The sequence below is a fragment of the Aspergillus multicolor genome, assembly GCF_047715735.1.
Source record: "Aspergillus multicolor strain CBS 133.54 unplaced genomic scaffold BDW74scaffold_3, whole genome shotgun sequence".
NCBI lineage: Eukaryota > Fungi > Ascomycota > Eurotiomycetes > Eurotiales > Aspergillaceae > Aspergillus > Aspergillus multicolor.
Window position 1 is genome coordinate 2,238,763 of NW_027395954.1, and position 24,336 is coordinate 2,263,098.

General features: G+C 50.7%; 7 protein-coding genes across 7 annotated transcripts; 5 read left to right on the forward strand and 2 right to left on the reverse strand.

Annotated features, from left to right (window-relative positions):
* The first annotated feature begins 245 nt into the window (after nucleotides 1-245).
* On the forward strand, nucleotides 246-2,191 carry BDW74DRAFT_187630 (MCT family MFS transporter). Its single transcript, XM_073731527.1, has 4 exons — nucleotides 246-1,109; nucleotides 1,188-1,293; nucleotides 1,357-1,632; nucleotides 1,709-2,191. Exons 1-4 carry the CDS (start codon nucleotides 275-277, stop codon nucleotides 1,869-1,871), a joined length of 1,380 nt encoding a protein of 459 aa, XP_073588294.1. The 5' UTR covers nucleotides 246-274; the 3' UTR covers nucleotides 1,872-2,191.
* Nucleotides 2,192-8,563: 6,372 nt separating this feature from the next.
* On the reverse strand, nucleotides 8,564-10,375 carry BDW74DRAFT_174773 (poly polymerase catalytic domain-containing protein; the record flags this gene model as incomplete). Its single annotated transcript, XM_073728118.1, has 4 exons — nucleotides 8,564-9,133; nucleotides 9,199-9,281; nucleotides 9,336-10,160; nucleotides 10,216-10,375. The coding sequence occupies 4 exons, from the start codon at nucleotides 10,373-10,375 to the stop codon at nucleotides 8,564-8,566; spliced, it is 1,638 nt and encodes a 545-aa protein (XP_073588295.1).
* Nucleotides 10,376-10,864: 489 nt separating this feature from the next.
* Nucleotides 10,865-12,810, reverse strand: BDW74DRAFT_174774 (G-protein coupled receptor; the record flags this gene model as incomplete). The annotated part of the gene is made up of 3 exons (XM_073728119.1): nucleotides 10,865-11,538; nucleotides 11,597-12,674; nucleotides 12,724-12,810. 3 exons carry the CDS (start codon nucleotides 12,808-12,810, stop codon nucleotides 10,865-10,867), a joined length of 1,839 nt encoding a protein of 612 aa, XP_073588296.1.
* A 956-nt stretch (nucleotides 12,811-13,766) lies between these two features.
* On the forward strand, nucleotides 13,767-17,155 carry BDW74DRAFT_174775 (uncharacterized protein; the record flags this gene model as incomplete). Its single annotated transcript, XM_073728120.1, has 3 exons — nucleotides 13,767-14,751; nucleotides 14,832-15,470; nucleotides 15,522-17,155. The coding sequence occupies 3 exons, from the start codon at nucleotides 13,767-13,769 to the stop codon at nucleotides 17,153-17,155; spliced, it is 3,258 nt and encodes a 1,085-aa protein (XP_073588297.1).
* A 1,737-nt stretch (nucleotides 17,156-18,892) lies between these two features.
* BDW74DRAFT_174776 (uncharacterized protein) lies at nucleotides 18,893-21,086 on the forward strand (the record flags this gene model as incomplete). Its single annotated transcript, XM_073728121.1, has 5 exons — nucleotides 18,893-19,302; nucleotides 19,360-19,471; nucleotides 19,530-19,622; nucleotides 20,052-20,346; nucleotides 20,401-21,086. The coding sequence occupies 5 exons, from the start codon at nucleotides 18,893-18,895 to the stop codon at nucleotides 21,084-21,086; spliced, it is 1,596 nt and encodes a 531-aa protein (XP_073588298.1).
* Nucleotides 21,087-21,094: 8 nt separating this feature from the next.
* Nucleotides 21,095-21,898, forward strand: BDW74DRAFT_146819 (uncharacterized protein). The gene has a single exon (XM_073723421.1). The coding sequence runs from the start codon at nucleotides 21,121-21,123 to the stop codon at nucleotides 21,817-21,819; it is 699 nt and encodes a 232-aa protein (XP_073588299.1). The 5' UTR covers nucleotides 21,095-21,120; the 3' UTR covers nucleotides 21,820-21,898.
* Nucleotides 21,899-22,410: 512 nt separating this feature from the next.
* Nucleotides 22,411-24,327, forward strand: BDW74DRAFT_83269 (putative aromatic-L-amino-acid decarboxylase). The gene is made up of 2 exons (XM_073733839.1): nucleotides 22,411-22,658; nucleotides 22,711-24,327. The coding sequence occupies exons 1-2, from the start codon at nucleotides 22,610-22,612 to the stop codon at nucleotides 24,234-24,236; spliced, it is 1,575 nt and encodes a 524-aa protein (XP_073588300.1). The 5' UTR covers nucleotides 22,411-22,609; the 3' UTR covers nucleotides 24,237-24,327.
* The last annotated feature ends 9 nt before the right edge of the window (nucleotides 24,328-24,336 follow it).

Sequence of the window (24,336 nt, forward strand, 5' to 3'; positions counted from 1 at the left end):
GGTCCGACATGTCGGGATCGGGGACGCCTTCCAAGGTTCTTGCGCACCCAAAAAAGGGTTGGAGACCCCTTCCAATCGGAGTTTGCACTCGGCCTGATCGGGATGACTGTAGGGCGTGCAGAAGACTGATTGCAGCCGCTGCCACTGCGACCTGCCTACTGCAACACCGCAATGATCGTCTTGTGACTCACCACGACGTAAATATTTCAGGCCGTTTGACACCCTCGACCACCTCGCATCGCAATCAATCACATTGAAGCTGGCTAGCAGAGCAATGGACGCCAAAGCCCCCCATCTCCATGTCACAAACACAAGCTCAGGCTACGAGCTCGCCGAGCCCTCGCGAACCATTAACCGCGAGCGCCCGACAACCCCCTTCGAATCTTCACCCTCATACGCACCCACAGAACCAAGTACACCCCTCGTCGACCCAAATAATAACGACGATGACTTCCCCGACGGCGGCGTCCGCTCCTGGCTCGTAGTGCTGGGCTCGTTCTTCCTCCTCATGGCCTCCTACGGCCTAATGAACAGCGTCGGCGTGCTGCAATCCTACCTCGAAACCCACCAGCTGTCGTCCTATTCCACCCGGGACGTTGGCTGGATCTCAGGAGTCTTCACCTTCGTCTCTCTCATCCTCGGCGTCTTCGTCGGGCCTCTCTTCGACGCCTACGGACCCAAGGAACTCGTCGCCACCGGCACAGCAATCTATTCCCTCGGCGTCCTGCTGACGGCGCAGTGCACAGCCTACTGGCACTTCATTGTCTGCTTCGGAATCGTCTCGGGAATTGGCGCCGCCGTAATTTCCAACGTCGGCATGTCCTGCATCCCGCACTGGTTCTACGCGCGCGCGGGTATGGCGATCGGGACGGCGATGGCGGGTGCGGGGTTAGGAGGTGTCGTGTTCCCGTATATCCTGAGGGAAACCTGGGCGAGTGTAGGCTTTAAGTGGGGGATGCGAGTCACGGCGCTGGTGGTTTTTGTCCTCTGTGGATCGGCCACATTCCTGGTTAAGAGCCGTCTGCCGCGGAATGGGAGGCCCAAGGCCGCGTTTGATATTAGGTGTTTTCGGGATGCGAGGTTTAGTTGGTTGAGTGCGGCGACGTTTTGTATGTCTGCCTTCCTAGGTTTGGGATGTGTTGCTTGGGACATGGATGGGTTTGCTGACATTGTTGTGTACTGAGTAGGTCTCGAGCTCGTCGTCTTCGGTCTCCTCGGTATCCTACCTTCCTACGTCGTGGCACAAGGTTTCAGCACCGCATCGAGCGTGAACCTCCTCGTTGTGCTGAACGTGTACGACCCCCTCCCCTATTCCCATCATCCAAAACCTGTCCACGTTCTGACAGGTACTTATAGCTGCAACTCCCTCGGCCGCCTCGTAAGCGGGCGCGTGGCCGACAAATACGGGCGACTGAACGTGCTAATCCTCCTCGTCGCCCTCGCCATAATCCTCATCTTCGCAATCTTGTACCCCTTCAGCAACTCCCTGCCGGGGCTGTACATCTTCTGCGCGACGTACGGGTTCGTCTCCGGGTCGTTTATTTGTCTGGCGCCTGTTTGTGTGAGGCAGATTTCGCCTGCCAAGGAGACGGGGATGCGCTTTGGGACGTTGTATGGGCTTGTTGCGTTTGCGTATGCTGTCCCCTTTTCCATCATGCTCCATAATGGGGGTTTGTGGGTTTGTGGGTTGGATTGCTGACGAGTCTAGGACGCTTATCTGTATCCCGATCGGCGGAGAGATGCTGGAGAAGATCGGGGCGCATATGGTTGTTGTGTATTTGGGGGTTATGCTAATCGTTGCCGTGTTGCTTTTTGTGGTTGCTAGGTGGGCTTGTTTGGGTTATAAGTGGGATTGGAGGAGTAAGATATGAGCACTCGTTCGCGTGAGGAGTGGTGGTGGTGAATTTTGGAGACTGCCAGTCGGTATCTTGAATGTGAGAACACAGGATCTATAGTCATGGATACAGGCGCTGTTCCCGTGAAGCCTGACGAACACTTGCGGCCGCAGTGCCCTACCGTATGTCATGCTCATATCAATAGGTACTTCGCGCGGGTTGGATGGTGTTGGGGTACTTCCGACGGCATGCTGGATTAGGCGTCTGGTTAAGCATTGTTTTGGTTTGGTTGTGCTTAAGACAGAGCGCGGAGATGCCTTGTATGGTCGACTTCAACTCAGAACGGCGTCTTATAAGGTCAGAATAGGGTAGAAACAGTGTCTCGGGTACCCGGCTACGGCTGGAACAGTGTGTCTGCGGTTAGGACAAACATGAAACCATGTCTAAGGTAGTAGAGGAGGCTTGGAACAGTGTCTCGGAGAGTAAAGAGTCAATTCGAACGTAGCCTGGACTGCGTACCTGAGTCCAGTTATTGTCTCACACACTCCGCAGGGCGTCTGACCATGTGCATTTCTCAACCTTGCTGTCAACGCATACCATAGCCTCATGCCCATCCCTAAAATCACCACATTCGATTCCAACATATCCTGGGCAGTCAGTTCTATATATTGAGCCCTTACTGCCCTCCATGCCGATCCTCAACAGTCTCACTATCACCCTCGTCCCCTCGCTCGTTTTACAGGAAACACCCAAGTCAGTATACCACGTCCACCGAAGCCCCCGCGTAAACCCTATGGTACTTAACCACTCACGCTGCCTCCGCACAGCCATGGCATCCAAATACGAAAGCAAGGCATTCGCCTGCCTCCACGACAGCGTACACCGCCGCCCCGAATCCGACGCCGTCCGAATGATCCCCAGCGCCGCAATTAGATTTACCGCCCAGTCTACTGCCATCAGGCCGCATGTGTGAGCGTCTGCGTGGGCATCGGAGTCATTGGCGGGATGGGCGTGACTGGTTGTGAGTGTGGGTGTTTGGTTCGGCTTGGGCTTGGCTGTGGTTGTCGTTATGCTCGTTGCGGGTGCTATTTACGTTCCCGCTGGCGTTCTCATTCGAATGGCTGGTCTGGATCTAGAGTCGGTTGCGGTTACTGCTGCCCGGGCTGTTGGAGGCTGCAGTTGCAGTGGTTTGGGTTCGGGCTGTTGCGGAGGCAGCTGCATGCCGACGATGACGACGACGGCGGCGGCGGGTTTGTTAATTTGTTTGTGCATTGCGGGTGGTTTGAGTATTCTGATTGAGAGGTATGGACGGAGGACGCATTTTGATTAGGTATGGTATGAAGGAAAGGCTTCAGCTGGAGGTTGTGTGTAGTGGATGACTGTTGCACGTGTGGCTAGAGTAGCTGTATTCGCGTGCGCGTTGATAGCAGAAGAGGATGTAACTGATCGGTGTGGCGGGAGCTGGTACTATATAGATTTCAAATGAAGAGCATCAAAAGCTGGGCACTGGGAAGCTGATGCTGAGATAGTGCTGTCTGTCTGTGTAAGAGAGAAGAGAGGGCTGGGCAGACGACATGGATTTGACTGAAGCTGCTCTGGGATTCTAGAAGGGTCGCGACTTTCTATAGACAAAGGGGCTTCCAAGGTTGGCTTGTACCACATGGGTAGAACAGCTAAGAGTTTGAGCCTGTGCACATTTGCCGGTTCCTACCTAAGGTGCATGGTCAGGCGTCCTATTACATTGGCTTGATTGGTGCTCGACCATCTGTCCCAGTTATGCGTAAAAATTATGTGACTAGTCATCTATCGCACCTAGGTAGTCATGGAGTATACGGGTACGAGTAGTTCTACCTAGTTCAGAGAGGGCATTGTTAGAGCGAGGACACGTGGTATCACGTTCAGCTCTCCCTACAGCATCACCAGGGAATTTTACACATATTGAACACAAGTTGGAGCGGAATACTGCTTGGGAAAGTGTTGTATATATTAGTTGAATATGGAGATTCTACCGCATATCATATCCCTTTTAGCACAGTATGCCTAGGGTTCTGCATATAAAGGACGGTTCGACAACGAATTCCTAACACGGAAGAAACGCGACATGGCCTGCACCTCCCGAACCTCCAAGCGGTGCCCCCTGCCGCTCTCACTGGCTCTCACAATCGCCTCTCGGGCACCGATGAACTCGATAGCAACAGTCCAGTACACTTCCTCAAACTACCAAGATCGTTAGTACTTCTGAAAGTCCTCGTCCAAAACTAACAACCTCCAATACTAAATAGGGGAAAAAAAAACATACCAAGCATTTCGGACACAGAAAATACGAAGCAAGCCCGTTGACCTGCTCCGGGGTTAGATCGCAGACCTGCTGGAGCCCAGCTGCAAGATGGATATGAGCCACGGCGGCCGTGAAGTCTATCGCCCAGTTGTGCACTTCGAGGAGATCGAATGGGGAAGCGGGGTTGGGATTGGAATTGGGAGTGGGATTGCTCCTGTTTCTGCGACCCCATGACATTTTCCTTGTTGAAGCTGCTATGGTGGTTAAAAAGGGGAGTAATGGGAAGATTTTGTTTGTGCTTACAGCCTGCTGGAAGGCAGTATAAGGCAAGGTGCACAGAATCGGGTGTAGCCGGGGCATTTATCTTCCATGCAACTTCAGCCTCTCCCTGAAGAAGGAAGACATCTTAGGACAATGAGGAGAAGGGCTCCGAAGAATCTTTCATGCGTTTCTTTGAACCCGTTGAGACGATTTAAACTACCATATATTTTCTCCAAGAACCTCCCGCCCTTCTCCCTGTTACAAAAATCGGGCACAATGGTTGCCTTTGACGTAGATATTATCTCAACAATGGCCCATTCCACTATTTGTGATTCGTGAAAGATGCATTAAACGGCGCCTAAGGTCGGATAGGGAAACCGTGATGTACATGGATGTAGTCACGGTAAAGGGTCTAATCTGGTAAGTACTTTACTTCCCAGCTCCGGGCCTTCCGCATGGTGTACCCTGGCGCTAGGTCGGGGTGCTGAATGATTGTACGTGCGAGCATTAACCTCACTATTCGACCTACGAGAACTTCAGAATAGCCACCCCGACTCACATGGCAGTGTCCCGAGGCCATATCATTGTGCCTACCTGGGTTTGATAAGACCTCAAGCTGTGTCATTAGTATACTATGGTAGCTGAAACCGATTTCCTAATGTTGGTTAAAATTGCATCCCGTTAAACCAGATTATCCATAGTCGCATTGATTGGTGTTTATTATATCCACCTACTAACAATTTCCCAATCCCCGTCTCCGTTCAATCCCTCATCACCTCCTTCACAGGTCCTCCTCTCCATACTAAAACCTACGCCAAGTCAGCACCAATAGCGCCGAGCTTACCAGCTCAAAGAAGAGATCTTCGTAAACCTAATGCTCATTAAAACCCTCCATGTATTCGTAAAGAGCCTTAACCTCCTCGGGCGTCAACTGACAACCTTTCTTTGCCTCAATCGCATCATACAATTTGATCAGGGCGCTGATGAGAGTCCAACCTGAGCGTGGGGAAGCGGCGGTTGATACGCGGTTGGTGATCTTTGAAGAAGGCATCTTGTGGTCCTAGTGGATAGTCAGTTATGATACCAGTACCTAAAGGATGGGCTGTTGGTTTTATGATGGTATGCTGGGTAGGTATGTTGAATAACAGTTGGAGTAGTGTGAAGATATCGGAAGTCAATGGTGATGGAATTCGAAGAAGGGGGTCTAGTAGCAGTATTTATCCTGACTCCAAGGCTTCGACTTGATTTCAGGATTGCACTTGGATAAATGGGCTTTCAACATCACTCAAGGAATGCCAGTGCTTTGTTTATTTGTAACAATATTGAGGAAAAATGGTTTTCAGGTTCTTTGCTGCTGGATACTGTGTGCATTGTTCTCATAATGCCCAAGAGGCATTAAGGTTTGTATTTTAAGTCCCATCAACAATGTGCTTTATCATGCGGCAGGTGGGAGATACCTGCCTGTTGTCTTCCAACCATGAAACACGGGTAAAGAACGGCTGGGAGATATTCTTTTGGTCTTTTCTTTTGTTTTGGAGGTGGTGGCCGGGTGCCTTTTTCTTTTTTCTTTCTTTTTTTCTTTGGAGAATGGGTGTTTTGATGCCGGGGTGGGGTGATACGCACACCATATTAGTGCTTTATTATTATCGTTATAACAAGCAGTTGTTTGCTTCAGAGTGTTTATTTGTAGATCTCGGACTGGTAGAGAGGTGCGCAAGTGTGGAATACAAAGCCATTGATAATGCAAGATATAGGAAAGGATGCAGAGAAAGGGTTCTTAGAGGGAATTTAGCCAGCAATGATAGCTAGTTTAGTTATGAAACTATGAAGTAAAAATTTTCTACCTCGACATTGGCTCCAGGTGGATTAGTGTAGACTGAGAGGTGGGTCGGTATTCCTCCTACAGGTGATCACGAATTTGAAAAATTCAATACCCAAAGCATGGTGTTGGCTGGACATCCATGTTCGAAGGAGCGGATGCAGTGGGTCAATGGGGCGGTTGGGTTTATCAACTACAATCTGGCGGTGGTTTTTAGGTTTATCCATAACTTTTTGTGATTTGGCGTAGAGCGAACGGGATTATTATAAGAAAGTCAAGTCGCGGACAACTGCCGTTTGTCTGTTGTATGAATCTGCAAGTCTGGGAGTGGTAGGACATGCGCATATCGCCACATCATGTCAGTGAAGCAGTTATAGGTAGCTAGTCTTTTTAGGGCATATCTGAATAGCCAGTGTGAGGATAGAAGGGCTTAGCTGTTTTACCCCTTGGCCCAACCACTCTTTCACGCTAAGTCTACACAGACATGTCCTTAAGCATGATAGATCCAAGGTGTTTTTGGTCATTGCTGAATGTGTCAACTTGCGCGCATTGGCCTATTGGCCCCAATCTCGAGGCGCATTTGTAAAAAAAATTCCATGAAGGACGACTTTATCCCTTTGAGATCCTGTGACAAGCTAGTCAAAATCAAGGCATTGTTACGCATCTATGGATGCTCTGGCCAAGGCCGACCCCCCTTACTTAAGGTCAATGCACCATGGCTGCGCAATATACTGCAGGAATAGTCTGCAGCTAGGCAGATGTCGTGCAAATTGGCTGAACCAGCTGGAGAGTGTGTCTGTCTGAACAACTCCCTGTTATTAAGGTTTAAGAATTTGTGCCACAACTTTCACAAAAGCCAAGCTGTGATATCTAGATGTAACTTTGGAACATGAAGAGGGGTACTATAGAGAAATGGATCTTGCCATAACATATCTATTACCTGAATGCTTTACCACTCCGTAATTGTCCTTTTAGGAAGAACTAGACATTCTTCGCCCTGACACAAAGAAACACGCACTCCTGCCAGAATAAACACAAAATGGAAAATGTTAAGAAAGGACCTGCATCTCTTACTAGATCTCCTTCCTACCTACCTAGGTAGGGTGGACTCTCACCGCATGAGGATCACCGAAGAAAAATACATTGCCTTCGCCTCCATGCGATCCATGGCACTGGGCCAGCCCCCGACCCTCGCACCAAGAATAAGAATGAAATCCCGAGCCATTGTAAACTCCAGAGTACGGCTCCAATTAGTTTCACAGTCCTAGCACTCGTGTTAAAAACCTCCCCAAACCCTGATGTAAAGCCACCCCAACCACAATTATTATTAAGGGCAAAAATAACATACCATCCGCGTCAGATATTCAAAGTAAAGCGCAAGCATATCAACTTGTCCGGGAGTTAGCTCACACTCTTGATCGGACGCAGCTGCACGATGAATTGTGACGGCCCTAGGGCGCGTTCCGTCTTTGCTTTTCCATCTTGGTCTCGTGATAGGAAATCCTGATGAAGAATGTACAAGCACGGGAGTAATAGGTTCACAGTGATATCGTGACGAATACCAGAGCGTAGCTGGAAATGTTGGGCAACGATGGAGCGTGGGAGGAAGCGAAGACGACGGGAAAGGAGAACGCAGGAGACTACGACAGAGCATGGTGGGAGTTTCTGATTGTAATGTTTGTTAGATGCAGCCAGTTTCCTTTGGACAATTTTTAGCCGACATCTACCTCAAAGAAGTTATCGATAAGTGCAAACATTCCATGAGGTTCTACGGGCAAAGGAGCTGACCCCAGCAACGAAACAGACACTTACCAAATGGAATAGCACAAGGCATAGTAGATCTATAGAGCAAAGTGCGTTGCAGTGCCATTAGGTCGGAGTGTGCGCTGTTGGGCTGTCCTTAGGAAACCTGGAGGGCAGGGAAGGGCATGCCTCAATTTCATGTGCAGGTTCAAGTACACTCAGGCATGAGACGAAGAAGAGAAAGGCCCAAGCAAGTAGTGGCTGTACTAATATAAGGAAAGACCCAGAGGCAGCAAATATCCAAGTGTAAGTCAGTTAGTAGATATTCCTGCTTTACACCGTGACTTGGAAGACAAATCGAGCGTGGATAACAAATTGAATACCATCTGGTCTAAATTGTAGCCTGTCAATCGCTTGGTCTAGGGCATTACTGGAATCGGAAACGCCTGGAGCCTGGGCACATGCAATGAACCAATAATCGCCAATCGCTACCCTCAAATGCCCAAACCAATGCAGCAATTCCTCGTCTTGCTGTAATCAAACCGGCACTATCATTGGAAAAGAAGGCTAGCTGCCACCCGGGAGGCGTAGATTTATCGCGCATCACAAACGTTCTGATCCCAATATCTAGCCCCTCTTCACAAAAACAAGATACCTCAGCCGAATCTGCGCAAGATTATAAACCGCATACTCAGTTGGCCAATAATAAAGAACCTGCTCTGGCCATCGCCGATACGGCACCTTCACTCCTGCCAGACGCGGATGAATATGCTCCCCGTCCTGGAACGTGGTGATGGCGTAATTCGACTGGTTCCACAGCGTGGAGTCCGTCGTGGGCTTGAAGCCAGGCCGTAGAAGCGGGCTAGCTCCAGTAAGCACCTGCGACTCGCCCAGCTCAACATCGGCTAGGAGCAGCAGCGCTGTGTCTGTGTCTGTTGGTGGCACAGTTGCGGCCGCGCAGTACTGCAGCGAGACCCAGGCATTATCGGAGAAGTAGACGCCCTTCCCGAGTGTTGTGCCACGGCGCGCGATGCCCTTAGGCTGGATGCGGAGACCGCCGCTGAGGATACTGGCGAAGTTGACTGTTTTGGATCCGTGCCACAAGAGGCGTCTGTTGCTTTGGGGGTGGCGCGAGTAGAGTGAGTTGGTGTACCGGCTTTCTTCTCTGGGGCGTTCGATGTGGAAGATGTCGATGATCTGCTGGGTGTTAGATGGATTTTGAGAGCAAGGAAGAACTTAGTGTGTGCATGCTACAATCGTACCTTGTAGAGAGTGCCACTGTGCGGATTGATTGTACTGGTGTAATAGGCTTCGATCTGGAGGAATTCGTTGGAATTGTGATTTACTGGAAGGTGTCAGGGTTGTCTTAACTGGGATAAGACTGATAAGGTGTACTTACAAACCTGGAATTGTTTCAGCTTCAATTTCCGGAGTCCAACCTCAAGGGGATGTGTGTAATCGCTCTTCGGGCCGTCAATGATGTCTCTTGCAGTTAATGCATTGAAGAGTTCCTCCAGAAGTTTTCTTTCTGTTACAATCTGAGTTCGTGTGCTGATCACCGGGGTGTATGTATATCCAAAGACATGGGGGATGATACTGTAGTACTGACTGCTGAGGGCCGCAGGAGTCATTGCCGAAGCTTGCACGCTATCGAGTGAATTTTCCAACTCGTTCAGGACTCGCCATCCGCTGACCAGAGTTTGAGTGTTCAAGACCCCGAGTGGCAGTTTCTGAGCATCATAATCAACTGTTCCGGCTAAAAGCTGACTCTTGTCCAGAATAAGCGCCATTACCCCTTGAATCGCAGCAGGCAATGTGCATTCCGGTAGCGGAATGTTATAGGCAATATTTCTGGCACTCTCAAAGTTGAATGGGGGGTCAAACTGATTGCGAACCACATAGCTCGGTGGTATAAAGCGGAAGCCCTTGCCGGAGCTGGAGGCTGGTGGTTGAAACCGCTCCCACCAGGAATAGCCGGTCTGAGTCATGAACTTCTTCTCGAATTCTGCCTTGCCCTTGATAAGATCTGATGTCGGCTTGGGCTTGAACTCCCTGGGCTGCTGCCCTATCAGGCCCTGCCCTACCCATGTGATGTACTTCTGTCTTGATTTGTGTATCAGCAATTGCAGGTGATAAAAGTCGTTATCTTTTGCTCCGGCGACGCTGTGGACAAGCTTCGCGTCCCAGGGATGTTTGTATTCGTCGACGTATACGGAGTACTCGTCTGCAAGGTTATGTTAATTCTTTTGGTCTTATGGTTTAATGGTGGTGGGACATACGTTTCACCGAACAATGCCCGTTGGCTGGGATGATCAGTTGTCGCACCTCGAAGTCAATTTCCATCTTCAGTCTCTTCCGGACCGGATCATCGACGAGGTTGTCTTCATCCTCTAAGAGGCGTTTTAGACCGGCTCGCTGCCAGGGACTTGTCGATGCCATGCGTGCGTTCTTGGTGCAGCGAGATTTGGTGGCACTGAATCCACTGGTTGTAGTTGGTGGGTCTGCGGGTATCCAGGCGTGATGATTCAAACAATGGCATCTATATAATTGGCGTGTGAGGTGGATATCGTCAATAGCCAAGGTCGTAGTAAGGAAAATAAGAGCGCCAGTTGGAGTTGAAACAATAGAGGTAAAGGAAGAAGTTGCAGGTGTTAAGGAGGAAGAGAGTCGATCTGCCCAATTGATATACGTCGGCTTGCTGTTTCTTGATTGTCGCAAGTATGAGGTCGAAGTGAGAGCTCCCTGAACTGTGTCCTCGACAAAGCAGTTTATCGTCTCCTGGTCCGATGAAGGATCGTGTAGTTTAGTGTAGTTGCCCGTTGCGTGAACATTGGAAGCAGCCCCTCAAGCGAACTAGAAAGGAAACTTTGTTACCTATGCAGGAGCTCAAGGGAGGCGAGACCCGCATGGCAATCACATAGATGCCAGTTATTCCTCGTCCTCTTCAGCCGCCGCCTCGGCACCATGAGCATACATCATCCTCTGACTATGATCGGCAGTCGCTTGCCCTTCCCGAGACGCCAGATGATCCTCCCGAAACAGATCCTTGTGCTTTCGACCGAACATCCAGAAATAGACCGAGCCGGAGACCCTCAGAGCCATGATAATAATCAGAATCATATTCAGCGTAAGCACCAGGTGATAGTAGCCGGTCGTCATACCCCAACCGTATATACTAACAAAGAGGAGCATGAAGACCGAATGAATGAGGGCAGATACCGATACAAATGGCATCTCCTCGTACTTGTCGTGAAGTGCCCACTGCCGTAAAGATCTGTCCACGCCAGTTCGGGTGTACACTTCGTCTTCGGGAGGGGGTAAAGTGGGAGACGAGAACACCGTCATCATGATCTCGTCGTTGAGCCTTGGGCTGTTGCCGTTGGAGAGTCCAGTTTGCCGGCGGCGGACTGAGCTCGAGGGGCCTGGTGCCGTTGCGATGGTTGCTGAGCGTGACAATGTGCCGGTATAGTCTGCGGTGTGGACACGAACAAGGCCCATTTGGGAATGAGTGGTTATAGTATGGGGTGTATCCTCCGATGGTGTCGGATGTTCCTCTGTTGAGTCCGTTTGCTCCCGTGAGTCTTTGATACGATCGCGATAATCTGCTACCACGTCAGTAAGACCACAGTTAGTGAGGTAGAGCACAAGAACCATATATACTCTGGATCACCGCAAATATGGGGAGGATCAAAAGGACCAGGGGCACAATCTGGCCATAACCCATACTGTCACGGTCGCCCGAGATGCCATCTGAGTTGGATCTAGCACTCAGAACATCAAAAAGGCCATACAGATTTCCGGAGAGGAGCCAAAGAATTCTCCAGAAGAAGGACTCCTGGCATTCATGGAAGACCCAGGTTTGGGCTATAAAGAATGCCTCCTGTCTTTGCTCCTTTAGGCTCAAATTCTTTTGTATAACCGTGCGAGCTTTATGCCGTGCCCAGAATCTTCGCATCTGGGATTGTTGGGAGTATGTGCGCATCTCTGAGAATTGGTTATACATGCGAGAAACACGATTGCGCCTTCTTGTTGGATTGGCTGTCGCAGGATCTTCCCTGGCACTCTCTGGCTCGCCATCTGGCCTTCTGGAGTAGAGGAGGCGGATGATTTCGTAGTTGGCGTAGATGATGAAGATTGGGACTAGCAGCTGGACTGCGAAACCTATCCAGTTGGCGGCCAAATAATAACTGTCCTTCTTCCAGTCGTGAAGCGCGCACCGGAAGTAGATGTGCGTTCCGTCGCCCCAGGTGTCGTTGATTTGAAAGATTAGAAGTACGACTAGCAAGATAGCTGCGATAACCATTGAGATAGATCTCGACGCTTTGATGACGCGATGTTTTCGCATTTGCCGGACCAGGAGGGGCATCATGGCGAGATGGACCGTTGATGCAAGACAGCCAAGGGCTACTATCACGTTGACCGAGTAGATCGTGATATCCTCGTATTTGGCAAATGTGGCTATCAAAATGGCCATTTCGGACACAAGGACTTGATCGCTGATTGACAGCATAAAGGTCTGGAAGACTTTGATGCGTTCATCTCGGGCCTCTTCACCTTCTGTCTTTGCGATGCTCGGTATGTGTACGAGAGTGCGCAGGAAGGTAAAGGTGGCGCGAAGACCGCGAGCGATGACCCCGTCGATGTCATTGATCAGCTCGGTTGGGATTGAAAACGTAGCATACGCGACTACAAGCGAGATCAGAGCAGTCAGAGCAGCTGCAATAAAACTGGCGATAACCTGTTGCTATCAGTGAGAGTCGACTGAAGAGGATATCAGGAGTACCTACCCCCGGACCGACAATGTCGGCATCAAACTCCACGCTGCCATTTTTGGCGTGCTCCCACTGCCAGGCGGAGGAACAATTAATCGACATTGTTAGTTGGTTGATACAGAGTCATTGCAAAGGTGGGAATCGGCATTTCTGCCATTTTATGGGCAGGGGTCGAGACAAGGCTGGCGCTTAACATGGGAGATAAATTTGGCAATTCGCGAGGCTACGACAACCTCCATGATTTTGCAGGGATGATCCTGAGTGAGATATCCAGTGTCATGATGTCGGCTGGGTATGCCATTTGTGTCTAGGCGATGGCCCCCAGTGACAAACTAACAATAGACAACTCGATCCCCCATTGGTGCGACCGAAAGGATCTGGCGACTAACAGCCCAGTGCGGCAGTGCAGGTTTGTCAAAAGGATTCTTCTCAGTGGGCGTCAGTATCCGTACTCCGTTGACTCTAAACTTCAAGAACTCTGTGCGGCGAGCATCATCATCATCATCATCATCGTCATCATCGGTGTGTTTGTAAGACCCAACAGACGATGGAAAGAAGAGCCAGGGCATATGGTTGAAGCAGGGAAAAGAAAATCTGATCTTGAAGGCCCCTTCGAAAGCCCAGCCATCTGCGAGAGTAATCTACCTATACTCTACGGATACGGGCGGACAACGTGTTAGACCCTCGAGACATCACGTGATGTCTTCGGGTGGGGGTGGCTCTTTCCTAATTTGGTCGTCGTGGAAATCGGCAACTCCCGCGCTGCCCGCGAAATATTCCCATGTTTCTCGCTGCTACCACAGTTGGTCTACTGACTGAATAGCCTTGCGCTCTGACAACCCCGGTCGGGGCCATTGGGCATCGACCACTTACGAGTGCAGGAAATGCATGAATGCCGCTCGAAATTCAGCCTCGTACCGGTTGCTTACCCCGCGCACCTTCAGTCTTTCTTACCAGCACCTCTCTCGAACCCCTACTCTTCTTCGATGAACGATATCAAGGTCTCCAAACCCCCATGAATACTCATTTTCCACCTGGCCGACTGTTATTGCTTCGTCATGGCGGCCAAAATCCGTCTGTCGCACGACGACTACACCGTGGGTTGGATATGCGCGTTGCCGATCGAGATGGCAGCAGCACAGTCGCTTCTTGACGAAGTCCATGAATGCCTTCCTGTCGCCCGGAATGATTTGAATAACTATACATTAGGTCGAGTTGGTGACCACAACATTGTTATTGCGTGCTTGCCGAGTGGCATATACGGATCAACGTCTGCCGCTGCGGTCGCGATGTGGTTGCTGTCAACATTCCATTCTATTCGTTTCGGTCTGATGGTTGGAATTGGAGGCGGAATCCCCAGTGACACTGCGGACATCCGACTTGGGGACATTGTTGTCAGTAAACCGACGCCGACACATGCAGGAGTGGTGCAGTACGATTTTGGCAAAGCCCACGAAGGCAGGGTCAAGCGGACAGGCATACTTAACCATCCACCCCAGGTACTTTTAACTGCCCTCTCAAAACTTCAGGCCAACTCCATCACCAGTCGAGGACGGTACGCGCATATTCTGACACAGCTGCAAGCCGAACCCCCGGGGCAATCCCCCTTTGAGCGACCGACCCAGAAGGATTGTTTATACGAGGCTGAGCATAGCCACGTCGATCCCAGCTCCGACACCTGCGCATCTTGCGATTGTACAAGGGTCGTCACTCGCCCAACTCGAAACCGGCCTGATATCCCTATCATCCATTACGGGCTGGTCGCTTCCGGGAATCAAGTGGTCAAGGATGCGAAACTCCGAGATAAACTGGGTAGAGAACTGGGTGCTCTCTGCGTCGAAATGGAGGCTGCTGGTCTGATGAATTCCTTCCCAAGCCTGGTAATCCGTGGAATCTGTGACTATGCGGATTCTCACAAGAATAAGGCGTGGCAGGGATATGCATCTGCCGCCGCGGCAGCATTTACTAAAGAGCTCTTGTTGGTAGTGTCTGGCTATAGGACCAAACAAGCGCTGGTGGCGAGCGATGTTGTGTTCAATTCTGGTATGTCAGCCTCCTATTCATTGATATTTATGCATTTTTGCATATTCGCAGATCGGCTAATGGCCCTTGTATATTGACAGCAAGCAAGTTCCGAGTCCCGTTGAATCTACGGGACGTACCTGCCATTGAGAAATTTATTGGACGTAAGGAGGATCTGAGTCTTCTATGGGATCGACTACAGCCATTAAGCTCACCAATGCGCAAGATTGTCGTATTGCATGGACTGGGCGGCATGGGGAAGACGCAGCTCGCCATCCGATTTGCGAGAATCCACAAGAATGATTTTACGTCGGTGTTTTGGTTCAACGCTCAAAGCAAAGACACTCTCATCCGGTCCATGGCGTCAGCATCTTTGGGCGTTGCCGAGGGACTCACTGCAGCTGCCACGACTGACGAAGCTGAGCTAGAGCAAAGGGCACAGGTCATGTTGAATTGGCTCTCGATAGATGGCAACTTTCAATGGCTCATCATTTTCGACAATGTTGACGATTACCCCCCGGTCTTGGATGCAAATGGCCTTGGAGACGGATATAATATTGAACAGTTCTTCCCAAAGGCAGATCAGGGCTCTATCATCATTACAAGTCGACGGCCACAATTGTCCGAACTGGGCGAAGGATACTCTATCCCAAGATTGAGTCCGGACGATTCTATGTTACTACTGTCCCGGAGTTCGTGCTACGATACTGCGCAGATGAATAAACAAAAATTGAATCCAGGTACAGCTTTCAGTCTCCGTGTGCAAAGCTCGTTCTGACTCGCCAATGTAGACATGCAGCAACTTGCCGACTGCCTTGGTGGCCTACCGTTAGCCCTGTCATTAGCGGGCTCCTACATCTGTCAAACAGGGATGAGCATATCTCAATACTTGCGACACTATAGGGCCTCGTGGCGTGACCTCATGGCTGACTCTACCACCTCCCCCAACTATCCACACGGGAATCTACTGGTTACCTGGAAGGTCACGTTGGAGAAACTTCAGGACACCCATCCAGCCGCTGCGCGCCTTCTTCCGTTGCTTGCCGTCTATGATAACAATGACATTTGGTACGAGCTTGTGCGCGGTGGTGCTAAGTTGCCCGATGCACCTGACTGGCTTTTGGCAGTGACCTTAACTGAGCTCTCATTTGTTGCCACTATGAGGCCCTTGCTGAGTTTCTCAATGCTGCAATCCAATGAGGGCGGCGGTGGTTATTCAATGCATCCGGTTGTCCAAGACTGGTGCCTAAACGCCTCTGATGACATTAAATGTTCAGAGAAATTGGACACGTTGAAGGCCACAGTACTGGGCTCTCTGGGACACGCTCCACCTATCGAGGGCGAGAGGGAAGAGTCATATTACCAGCAGCGGCTTCTGCCACATGCTACTCGGATGCTGCGCCTCCTGGAAACTTGGTCAGTGCCTAAAAAGGTTGAGGTCTACGATTCCGTTCATAACCTGGGCTGTCTATTCCTAGGTCAGGGGCGCCTCAGGGAAGCCGAGAAATCGTATCAGCATGCCCTTATGGGCAGAGAAAGGCTGTTAGGGTCTGACGATCGTTGGACCCTTGAGACAGTCAATAATCTCGGACTTGTTTATACGAATCGAGGCAAATACGACGATGCGGAAAGAGCGTGCCGACGTGCATTATCGGGGAGACAGGAAACTCTGGGCGGGAAACACGTATCAACCTTGGACTCTGCCAACACTCTTGGTTTCCTTTATACAAGGATGAACAAGCTGCCCGAGGCGGAAAAGATGCTCAAGATGGCACTAACAGGCTACGAAAACGCTTTGGGCAAAACCCACTCCTCCACGCTTGACACACTGAACAACCTGGGGCTTTTGTATACAAATCTTAACGAACTTGGCCGGGCAGAGGCAATGTACAAAAGAGCAATGGCTGGCTTCGAGAAGCTCCACGGTCCTCACCACACATCAACTACCATCACCGCTAATAATCTCGGCACTGTCTATGAATCCCAAGGAAAGATCGAAGACGCATTGCACATGTACCAACGTGCCCTCGATGGATACGCCAATGTCTTTGGCTCTCAGCATAAGTCAACCCTGATGGTGTCCGAGAACATTGCCAACATCAGGAAAGTTCAGGAGACGCTAGACAGTTTGCAGAAGCCGGCGGATCCCAACCAACCAGAGGTCAACCAGAAGGCGACCAGCCCGGAAACAGCTCGCAGTGAGCTTGTGGCGGAAGACATTGCCCAGCAAGAGCCTACGCACAGCCGGGCTCATTCCCACGCATTCGGGAAGGTGTCTTACTCCAGGGGCGGCAGATCCATACCCAGTATGGTCGGTTGGTGGTCATGCTGCCACTGTGGTAGCGTCAACAACCCCGGTCTATGTTCTAGTTACTGCTCTATCTGCGGACATGAGGAGTGCCTTACTTGCTGGCCGGCTTCGTGACCATGTGTATTGCACATACGGGGATAACCATTCTGCTTGAGTCCGACCCCACTCGCGCCGATGTACATACTGTTGGCTAGCCTTCCATCTTCGGTACATACCTTACTTACCTAACTGTGGTCATGGGCCAGTTGGACACTCTGACTGGGTCTCAAATTTCCATACTTCAAATTGTGTAACGCGACAGGGCCAAAATGTCGCCCCCGCTGTGCAAGTACTCTAAACAAGCATAGGATGAAGCAACCTCATTGACACCTTGTAGTTGAAACCGAAATAGAGGCTCTAACTTCGCGGTCATATATCGGCTTGGGTCACAATAGCACCGGAGCTTTGGTCCACGCTCCATGATCCCAGCGCCTTGAAATCTCCCCCGACCTTCCCGGCCGGGCTGGTCTGATGCCTCAACTTGGGGGCGTAATGGACCACCGTTGATCTCTAATGCTCCAGTCCTCGAGGTAGTGGCTCCTCAATTCAATCTAATATTCGAGTTCTTCAGCCCGATAGAGCCGACATTTTCTCTCAGTAAGGTAGAACATGAAGTCCTTAACCTCTTAAATACAAATCAGAATCAGGCATAATAGTATTCTTCACATCTTAGTGTAAAACGTCAATTTGTGCCCCTTCATCGCTTCCATCTAGGTGTATTCAACTAGTTCGGCATCATGACCACCCCATAACTCGGTAAAGGTGGTTCTAGCTGGGTTCTTGTGACAATCGTCTCGAGCGCCTGGTTTTGTGGCCAACGGACGGTCAATCTAAGGCTTAGCGGATCGGCTAGGGATCCCCGGGGAAACCGCTCCGGGCGGCTCCTTCTCTGAGATCCCCGGAGAACTAGGCCTCCCGTTTCCGTCGGCTTGGTAAGTCCCCTGAGCTTGGTGGTGTAGCGGACAAAAGCGGGCCAAGCGCGTCGCATCTATAGCAGTACGGTAACCCTTGTTTCCTGTTTTCCCCGGAGAATCTTCATTTTCCAAGTTGTCTTATAGCCTAGACATAAGGAGGCTCTGGGGGCGGAGGTTCTGGCAACTAGCTTAACAGGCCAGTATGGAGTATTGACTCTGCGGCGTGGCGTACTACATGGAGATCGGAGATAATCTCATTGTACCCAGCGCATCTGGAGTAGATCTAAGGTTCGTTCGTGCGGCAATCTCAATGTTCCAATAATGTTGCAAGGTTGGGGGTGGCTCCTTCTCCATTTGCTCATGGTAGGTTTCCCTGACTACCATGATCTTCGCAGAATCTTCACTGCTTGCACAATCTTCAAGCTGAACCCCTCGGCGACAGTAGCATCCTCGCTCACATTCATAGGCTAGTGTACACTGGCACATGCATGGGAATGCATGCCTGTCGCTCGTCATGGATGGACTCAGCCTTGTCCTTACCCCGCGCTTCTTCTTCGCACCATCATCTCATCGGCACCCCATTGGACACAGCAATGTCATCACATACCGATTTCATAATTCCTTTATCTTTTCCAACGGATCCTACTTTTTTCGATGGTCGTCAGGCTCCGCTTATCGGTGTCTTGTCCGGGGCTGGACTCGGATGGGCAAACCCCATTGCCAATATCCAAGGCACACTGCGACCGTACTCCGTACCAGGCTCGCACTTGTCTGAGGCTGAGCATCTGACGGTGTTGCACAGCATGCGAGCCTACATGTCCTGCTCTTTCTCATCGATCGCGGATCCCATCCTTTTCCCCTTCAACTCCCGCAACAGCACCAGAATTACTGATCAGAAATGGCGGATCCTGCTGGGCTCATCGCGCTTGGAATCGAAAGCTGCAAACTCATCGTGCGGTTTATCGATGACTGGCGAGGTTTCGACGATGATCTCGACAATCTCAAAGTCAAGGCTGAGGGGCTTCTCTCTACGCTGAAACTGATCAGCTCGCTACTGAGTCAGAACCCAGCAATTCAGCCTGCGATTGGAACGGAGATCGCAGCAAAAGTCATGGAGAACGAGCAGTGGATAAAGAAAATCAATCAGCGTGTTGCAAAATGGTCCCTTGCTACGCAAAACGCTGGTTTGGGTGACAAGGTGCGAGCGGCTGGCAAGAAGATCACGTATCCATTTCGCAGGGAAGCGCTGCTCGCTACTGTCAAGATATTGGAAGGGTTGCAGATGAATTTGCATACTGCACTACTGGCGTAGGTCAATTACTTCTCCAGGAACATGTCTAGAGATATTTTGCTAAAAGCCACAAGTCTGCAGCTACAGCAAGCATCCCTACTGGTCCAGCAGACCCAACTCTTATACGCACTGGGTACTAGCACCCTCAGCGCACTCCAACGACACGAAGCTGGTTTTAACAGTATTGTAAGTCTTCAACTCGCTCTATCAGTGGACCCGATACCTGGGTACTAATTCTTGACAGGAATTGGCGATTGGCAATTCAACAACCACGCAGCCCCCTGCAGCAGTGGGTACCGTGAGCAGAAGGGAGCACGCGTTAGCACTCTGGCATAGAGTATGTCTCTGTCCGGAGATTCCTAGTCCCATTCAGCTCCATCGACGTTCCTGTCCACTATATGGAAGGTCTGCAGACAGCAACATCGTGACAAAAAGGTTCACGTTTGCTAGTCAATGGCTCGGAATCTCCGTCGAGACAGTGGTATCGATATCTCGAGCTGCCAAGGGTCTCATAATCCGTCCCACTCTTCGATATCATCCAGTTGTGTCAAGGGACAGCCCGGCGTTCCGAGTTCTGAGACAGCAGCACATTTCTAAACTATCTGTCGAGGAATTTGATCGGAAGATTATACAAGAATTGGGTCAACTTTTTGAGAACGGGGAAGCTAGTCCACTTGACAGGACTGCAGACGGCACTACGCTCTTACATGTACGATATGCGCTTGAATAAATGGCTATCAACTGGCGCGCTAACGCAAGATCACAGTTTGCTTGTGAGCAGTCCTTGATTACATGTTGGGACCGAGTTCGTACATACGACTATCCCCCAGTGATTGGCTACCTCATCAACGCCGGCTGCCCTGTAAACGAAATTGCTCCTAACCCCGACGAGTGGCCTGATGGGACACCGCTTGACTTCTTCATCGAGAACAATAGTTTCAAGCTGCCTACCAAGTTCATCGATGCTGTTTCACGTATGATCGACCTCGGAGCTGTAATCACAGATGCTTCTCTGTATCGTCTTCCGTCCGTCCAAAAATTGTTCTTCCAGAAAGAGGAAGGTAATGCAGAATAAGATGACCGCTGCTTGTGTCTCAGTACTTATGCTCTACTAGGATTCCTTGTCTCTGATATCATCCATGCAATTATGTCGCAGTCTATCCGACACCTACGCGACTCATTGAAGGATATAAAATCCACCAAAGCTACAGGTTGGCCCGAGGTTGCAACGTCACTACTTAAGTTATGCTTAGACTGGCAAGAAGGTTTTGATACCCTCCTACAAGTCTATCATCAACACCGTGATAACTATGTGGTTCTACACGCTGCGATCATGAGTGATAATTTGTATGCCACCAATGCCCTCCTGGATCAGGGTACGCCATTCCCTGTCGAATACGTTGAACTTGGCAAGTCGACCGAGATTTCGCGGCTTCTGTTAGAAACGGTCATTAGACGACGCCAGCGACTCCTAGAGCTTGCTGAAACTAACCTCCCAATTCCGGTCCTGAATAAACTGGATATACGGTGCGGGATATTACCAAATGCCAACGCGAGAGATGTGTATCTCGAAGTGAAAGCATGCAGGGCTGATGATATCTTTGCTCTTGACCCTCTTTGGTCCGACAATATATATAACCGATTCTTCAACAATACAAAATCAATGGAGACTCTTTATGAAGCAGGCTTTCGTGATGTCAATGGGCTCAGAAACGGAAAACAGTCCTTTGCTCTCCGCTATGCTGCCCTGCGATCCTGTTGGGCCTATAACTTTTCAGGAGGCTTTGGCTCAGAATATTGACAGAACCTTATGGCTTGTCGACAAGGGAGGGAAGATGATAACCTGTTCTCAGGAGGCGAAGATAACACATTACCATATCATCGCCATCTACATATCAGTTCTCCTGCACCACCAGTTCGGAGATGGCTGGTCTGCATCCCACCCTGAACACATTTCCCAAGCTTTCAGCCAACTATCACAACATCATCGAGACATCGTGCAGACCGCACTCCTTCCCAGCTGGCATGATGAGTGCCACTGCTTCTGCTCACTGATGGGGTGCACCCCGTTCATCATGGCATTCTGGGCTTGGTCGGATAAACACCGGTATGCTGCCCAGATGTATCATGAAAAGTACTTTCGCCCGAATATGGTCACGATAATGCAAGCCCTAGTCAGCGAGTTGCTGCCGCGTTTAGATAGCGCACGAGAGGTTATTAGGGTTTTCACATTCGCAGACCTTTCGCTCACTCATACCTGCTGCCACGTGAAACGCAAGTACCATTACGAAATTACTCCGTTTGACCGTGAGGATGCTTTGGAGATTCATGATGAGGAGCGGCTTCTTCTCGAGGACTTCGAGGCATTACTCGAGAAGCTGTATGCGGAATACGATTTGCTTGGTCTGCCGCTGTGGGATTTCATCGAGAGGCACTGGTGCAAGAGAATCTGGGACCATCTGGAGAGGGTTGGGGAGACTGTCTCCGCAGATAAATTGTGCGTCTTATTTTCGAGGAAAGTCGGTGAGGTATAAATTGCGCGGGCCAGCCTCTGTTGATATAAGGCCTATCTAGGCTATAGCTGCTGGTTGTGTGTATCTAATGTCATGTTCGCAGTGTTTCGCCAAATATAGTATATATGTGGAGTGCACTAATCCGGATTGGAGCTGCTAGTAGCATTCCTTCTAGCGATCCCATCTCATTAGCATTTCCGGCTATTTCTGCCCGTGCTTCCTATTGTCAGACCCCCGGCACTCTGGTTATGTAAAATATATGTTTCCGAGCATGATTCCGCTTCGCGTCTCTTGTCGCCTCGGATATAGGCAGCCAAAGGACATGTCTGTTGGTTGGAGGAATCAACAATCTACAATTAACTTATTGCATAGTCATAGTCGTACCATTCAGTGCACAGTAACCATTCCTTGAGATGGTATATATAGTCCTCTCGCTATGCACGCCGATGCAGGGCTCGCCGGAATGCAGCTCGGAAGCAGCGGAAGCGATCCGCACTCTGGGCCCACAGCGACGCCTTGCGACAAGAAACCCCACATTCGCTGGTCTTATCGATAAAAAGGAACGCTGATTCCGCCGCCGACGACCCCTCCAGACTTTTCTTTTTAAGACCTCTTCCCTTCCCTCTTACGTCTACAGTTACTTGCTGCCTGCTTTTCTCTTGTTGCATATCACATCTCAAGACGATCTTGATATCCCCACCACTCAATTGACCTTTCGCCTTCCTAGCGACCGTGAATTCCTCCCCTACCACCGCCTGACCTCCGCAGCGCACAGGAACCCCCTCGGAACACTTCCGACCCCTACCACAACATGGACAGCGAGCAGTTCAGAGACGCAGCGCACGCAACAATCGAAGACAGTCAGTCCCCAATCATTCCTTACAACCGCCCAACTAACAACCCAACCTACAGTAATAACCTACTTCAACAACATCCCCAATCAGCGCGTCCTCCCCACCGTCGAACCAGGCTACCTCCGCCCCCAAATCCCCTCCTCCCCGCCCGAAAATCCCGAATCCTGGCCCGCCATCCAAGCCGACATCGACGCGAAGATAAAACCCGGACTCACACAATGGCAGTCCCCAAACTTCATGGCCTTCTTCCCCGCAACGGTCACATACCCCTCCATCCTCGGCGAGATGTACTCTGCCGCCTTCAACGCCCCGGCCTTCAACTGGCTGTGTTCCCCCGCCTGCACGGAGCTCGAGACCGTCATGATGGACTGGATGGCGCAGGCTCTTGCGCTCCCAAAATGTTTTCTCAGCACGAGCGAGAATAAAGGAGGTGGTGTGATTCAGATGAGTGCGTCGGACGCCGTGGCGACGGTTATGATTGCGGCGCGGGAACGGCGCGTCCACGCGCAGGCGAAAGCCGAAGGATTGAAAGAGGGAACTGAAGATTACGAAGACCGGCTTATGGATTTGCGGCCTAAGCTTGTTGCGCTGAGTAGTTCCCAGGCGCACAGTTCCACAGCCAAGGCGGCGCTGCTCGCGGGCACGCGGTACCGCAGTATCCCCGTCTCCCTGGAAAACGATATGGCGCTTACGGGTGCGGAGTTGAGAAGCATGCTGGAGGGTCTCGATGCCAAGGGGCTAACACCGTACTTCATCACGCTGTGCTTTGGGTCGACGAATTCGTGTGCCGTCGATCGGTTTTCCGAAATTCTGGCCGTTCTGAAGGAGAAGCCTCATTGGCAGCAGATCTGGGTGCACATCGATGCCGCTTACGCCGGCGCCGCCCTGATCGCCGACGAGTGGCAGTATATCGCGAAGGACTTTGCATCAGGCGTCGACAGCTTCAACGTCAACATGCACAAGTGGCTGCTTGTCAACTTCGACGCGAGTCTGCTGTATGTGCGGAACAGGCACGACCTCACGGATTTCCTGGATATCACGCCCGCGTACCTGCGCAACCCCTTCAGTGAGTCCGGGCAGGTCATCGACTACCGCAACTGGAGTATCCCCCTTGGTCGGAGATTCCGGGCGCTGAAGATCTGGTTTGTGATGCGAAGCTATGGGCTGGGTGGGATGAAGGACTTTGTGCGCAAGGGGATTGAGCTTGGAAATACCTTTGCGGAGTTGGTTAGGTCGCGCGGGGATTTGTTTGAGATTGTTACGAAGCCGGTTTTTGGATTGACTGTTTTCCGGGTTAAGGCTGCGCATGCCCAGGGTGCTTTGACTAATGGGGATGCTAATGCCGTGGTTGTCAATGGAAGCGGAATCGTGGTGCAGCCCGATGAGAAGGCTGATGCCGTTACCAAGGAAGTGTACGAGACGATCAATGCCCGTGGGGAGATCTTCATCACGAGCACGGTTATGGCGGGGATCTATGCGATTCGGGTTGTTAGTGCGAATGAGCGGGCCGAGGAGCAGTATATGAAGCGGGCGTTTGAGATTATCGTGAGGACGGCGGAGGAGGTACGGGGGAAGGGACTTTGATTATCGAAAATCGACATGGCGGAGGTGTTAAAGATTAACAATGTACATAAGATGACAGTGTCTACGTTAGCCCGAAGTATGAAAATACGCGAATTCGATT

What these genes read in the sequence shown, in the direction of transcription:
- BDW74DRAFT_187630 (XM_073731527.1), top strand. Translation starts at nt 275, where the DNA reads ATGGACGCCAAAGCCCCCCATCTCCATGTCACAAACACAAGCTCAGGC. An exon ending in CTCCTCGTTGTGCTGAACGT is followed by an intron (nt 1,294 to 1,356) that starts GTACGACCCCCT and finishes AGGTACTTATAG; the next exon opens with CTGCAACTCCCTCGGCCGCC. An exon ending in TATGGGCTTGTTGCGTTTGC is followed by an intron (nt 1,633 to 1,708) that starts GTATGCTGTCCC and finishes TGACGAGTCTAG; the next exon opens with GACGCTTATCTGTATCCCGA.
- BDW74DRAFT_146819 (XM_073723421.1), top strand. Translation starts at nt 21,121, where the DNA reads ATGATAACCTGTTCTCAGGAGGCGAAGATAACACATTACCATATCATC.
- BDW74DRAFT_83269 (XM_073733839.1), top strand. Translation starts at nt 22,610, where the DNA reads ATGGACAGCGAGCAGTTCAGAGACGCAGCGCACGCAACAATCGAAGAC. An exon ending in GCACGCAACAATCGAAGACA is followed by an intron (nt 22,659 to 22,710) that starts GTCAGTCCCCAA and finishes CCCAACCTACAG; the next exon opens with TAATAACCTACTTCAACAAC.